Genomic DNA, 3,335 nt, shown 5'->3' on the forward strand with positions numbered 1-3,335 from the left:
GCACCACCATGCCCAGCTAATTTTTTGTAGTTTTTTAGTAGAGACGGGGTTTCACCATGTTGACCAGGATGGTCTCGATCTCTTGACCTCGTGATCCACCCGCCTCGGCCTCCCACAGTGCTGGGATTACAGGCTTGAGCCACCGCGCCCGGCCGAGGGTTGTTCTTTATAAGCCATACTTTTATTTCTATATTGGAAAATTCCATAAGATAATGTGCCAGTAAGGCTAGGGTTGTGGATTTGATCCCCTTGTACAACTGGTTTTCTTATAAATGTTAGTGAACTCGGATGCTCGTGGCTTCTGCATGGCTTTTAAGATTGAAAGTTTTAACACTGTAAAATAAAGCCAAACACAAGAGTATGGCAGTGAGAGTAAAGAGCAGAGTTGCTTTTCTTCTTTTCCTTTCTTTTCTCTTTTTTAAATGATGTTTATGTCTGCTTGTATTTGTGAAGTTGAGGTTTTTCTCAAATGTACTTCTGCATTTCTGTCTTATCACATTAGATTCATTTCCTGTGTTCCGAGGATTTTGTCTCTCTCCTCCAGGTTTCCCCCTGTCTGTCTGGTGCAGTTAACTTTTCCAAGACTGTGCAGAATGTTCCCAGCTCTGGGAAATCAGCTTGTTACTGGGAATTAGGGAACAACTCCATCATGTCACTTTCTTGGATCAGGCTGTTGGCAAAACCGAGTGTCTTGCGCAAGTCCCTTCCGAGGGCTGGAAGCGGCTATGTTATTGAGTTCCTGCCTTTCCCCTTGGCAGTTTGTCCAGGGCTGCTGCAGCCTGGCACTACACTCACCACTATCTCTGTTTCAGCATGTATTCCACTGATGAGAACCTGATCCTTTCCCCACTCCTGGGCAACGTCTGCTTCTCCAGCTCTCAGTACAGCATCTGCTTCACACTGGGCTCCTTTGCCAAGATCTACGCCGACACCTTTGGTAAGCACTGGCTGGCAGTCTGTCTTACCAGCTTCCCCTGAGTCCCGTGTGCCTTTCATGCTGAATGGCTCAGGAATTGGCTTCGTATCAGAGCACCCTGCTGGGGGAACATTTTATCACCTGTTATTATCACATTTGGGGGTCTTTCTGGCCTTGAGACCCTTTTTTCAGGTTAAGTGTTTCTAAACAATAAAAAAATAAAAGTGAATAGGAGGAAATGGGAGAAGAGGGAGCTCATTTTAGGAATAAAAGTCTCTCCTAGAGTGAGACAGGTTTTGTAAATGGGAATAATCCATGCCCACAGGCACTTTCAGACCTCCTCACAGGTGGCATCTCCCTCACTGTTAGTGCTTCTAGTCAGCCGTATGGGGGTGCACATCAATTTGATAGGTCTAATTGATAACTCACGGTGGCCCTGCAGCCAGCATGTACAGGCCTCTGCTGCCATGCCCAGCTGCATAATACCATGGGTTTCTGGAGCCTCAACACCAGATCCCTGAGACCACATTCCTGCTGTGAGAGACTCCCTGACTCTGCATCTTTGCATCTCCCCAGTGACCTCAGATTCCAATAGGAGTTGTGCACTGAGAATCTTTTCTGTGTTCAGTGTTACAGTTCCTTAGGGGGAAGTCACTGTTCCCCCTGTTTTTAGTGTCAAGCAGACAGGCTCTGTGAGAGGTCTCATGACCGGCAGGCAGTGGAGTATCAGCGTTTCTGTTCTCTCTAGTCAGTTGTCCTGCCACACTCTCAGCATGGAGCCCTTTGCTCTCATGAAAAAAATGGATGATTAAAATTCAGTCTTTTTTGACCAGGTGCAGTGGCTCACACCTGTAATCACAGCACTTTGGGAAGCTGAGGCAGACAGATCAGTTGAGCCCAGTAGTTTGAGACCAGCCTGGGCAACATGGCGAAACCTCATCTGTACAAAAAAATACAAAAAATTAGTTGGGCATGGTGCCTCTTGGCCTGTAGTCCCAACTCAGGAGGATGGCTTGAGCCCAGGAGGTTGAGGCTGCAGTGAGCCATGATCGAACCATTGCACTGCAGCCTAGGAAACAGGACAAAATTCATTCATAATTTCATTACCATAACCACTGTTAACATTTTGTTATAGTTCTGTTTTTATTATTTTACATAAATAAATCATATTATATACATACAGTTGATCCTTGAACAGTGTGAGAGTTGGGGTGTTGACCTCTTCTCAATGTCAACAATTTACATATAACTTTTGTGCTCCTCAAATCTTAATTTCTTGGGTCGTTTGTTTGTTTTTTGAGATGGAGTCTTGCTCTGTCACTCAGCCTGGAGCACAGTGGTGTGATCTCAACTCACTGTAACCTCTGCCTCCTAGGTTCAAGCGATTCTCCTGCCTCAGCCTCCTGAGTAGCTGGGATTACAGGTGCGTGCCACCACGCCCGGCTAATTTTTGTACATTTAGTAGAGACTGTGTTTTACCATGTTGGTCAGGCTAGTCTTGAATTCCTGACTCGTGATCCGCCCACCTCGGCATCCCAAAGTGCTGGGATTACAGGCGTGAGCCACCACATCCGAGCCACCATGCCTGGCCTGTTTTTTTTATTTTTTTTTGAGACAAGGTCTGTTTTGCCCAGGCTGGAGTACAGTGGCACAATTTCAGCTCACTGCAATCCCCACCTCGTGGATTCAAGCCACTCTCCTGCCTCAGCCTTCCGAGTAGCTGGGATTACAGGTGTGCACCACTACACACAGCTATTTTTTTGTAATTTTAGTAGAGATGGGATTTTACCATGTTGGCAGGCTGGTCTTAAACTCCTGACCTCAGGTGATCCGCCCACCTTGGCCTCTCAAATTCTGGGATTACAGAAATGAGCCACCCAGTCCCAAAATCGTAACTTCTACTAGCCTACTGTTAACCGGAAGGCTTAACCAATAACATACACAGTTGATTAACACATATTTTGTTTATGTATTATATATACTATATTCTTATAATAAAGTAAGCTGGAGAAGACATTACCAAGAAAATCATAAGGTAGAAAAAATATGTTTACTGTTCATTAAGTAGAAATGGATCTTTATAAAGGTCTTCATCTTCATCATTTTCATGTTGAGCAGGCTGAGGAAGAGGAGGCATTGGTCTTGCTGTCTCAGGTGGCAGAGGCAGGAGAAAAAATCTTTGTATAATTGGACCTGAGACGTTCAAACCCATGTTGTTCAAGAGCCAACAATATGTGTATATATTATATTTATAATCTGTTTTTTTCACACAGCATTGGACCATTGGCCATTTTCTTGTTATTAGATGTATATATCAGTTGTTCCCAGATGGCTGTTTTTTAAAAAATGGGCAGATGAACAATAAATGAACTAAACAGGGTTCCAGTAGAAGAGTATGTGTTTCTTTTTTTTTTTTTTT

At 44.3% G+C, this 3,335-nt stretch overlaps 1 protein-coding gene across 2 annotated transcripts in view; it reads left to right on the top strand.

Annotated features, from left to right (window-relative positions):
- Positions 1-3,335, top strand: part of EFTUD2 (elongation factor Tu GTP binding domain containing 2) — a 52,207-nt gene that overhangs the window by 29,342 nt on the left and 19,530 nt on the right. For both annotated transcript variants that reach the window (XM_017549321.2, XM_017549322.2), the window contains exon 11: positions 813-937. In XM_017549321.2, coding sequence (XP_017404810.1) covers positions 813-937 — 125 coding nt within the window. The remainder of the gene's footprint in view (positions 1-812; positions 938-3,335) is intronic.

This window comes from Cebus imitator, unplaced genomic scaffold, assembly GCF_001604975.1.
Source record: "Cebus imitator isolate Cc_AM_T3 unplaced genomic scaffold, Cebus_imitator-1.0 Scaffold217, whole genome shotgun sequence".
Lineage (NCBI taxonomy): Eukaryota > Metazoa > Chordata > Mammalia > Primates > Cebidae > Cebus > Cebus imitator.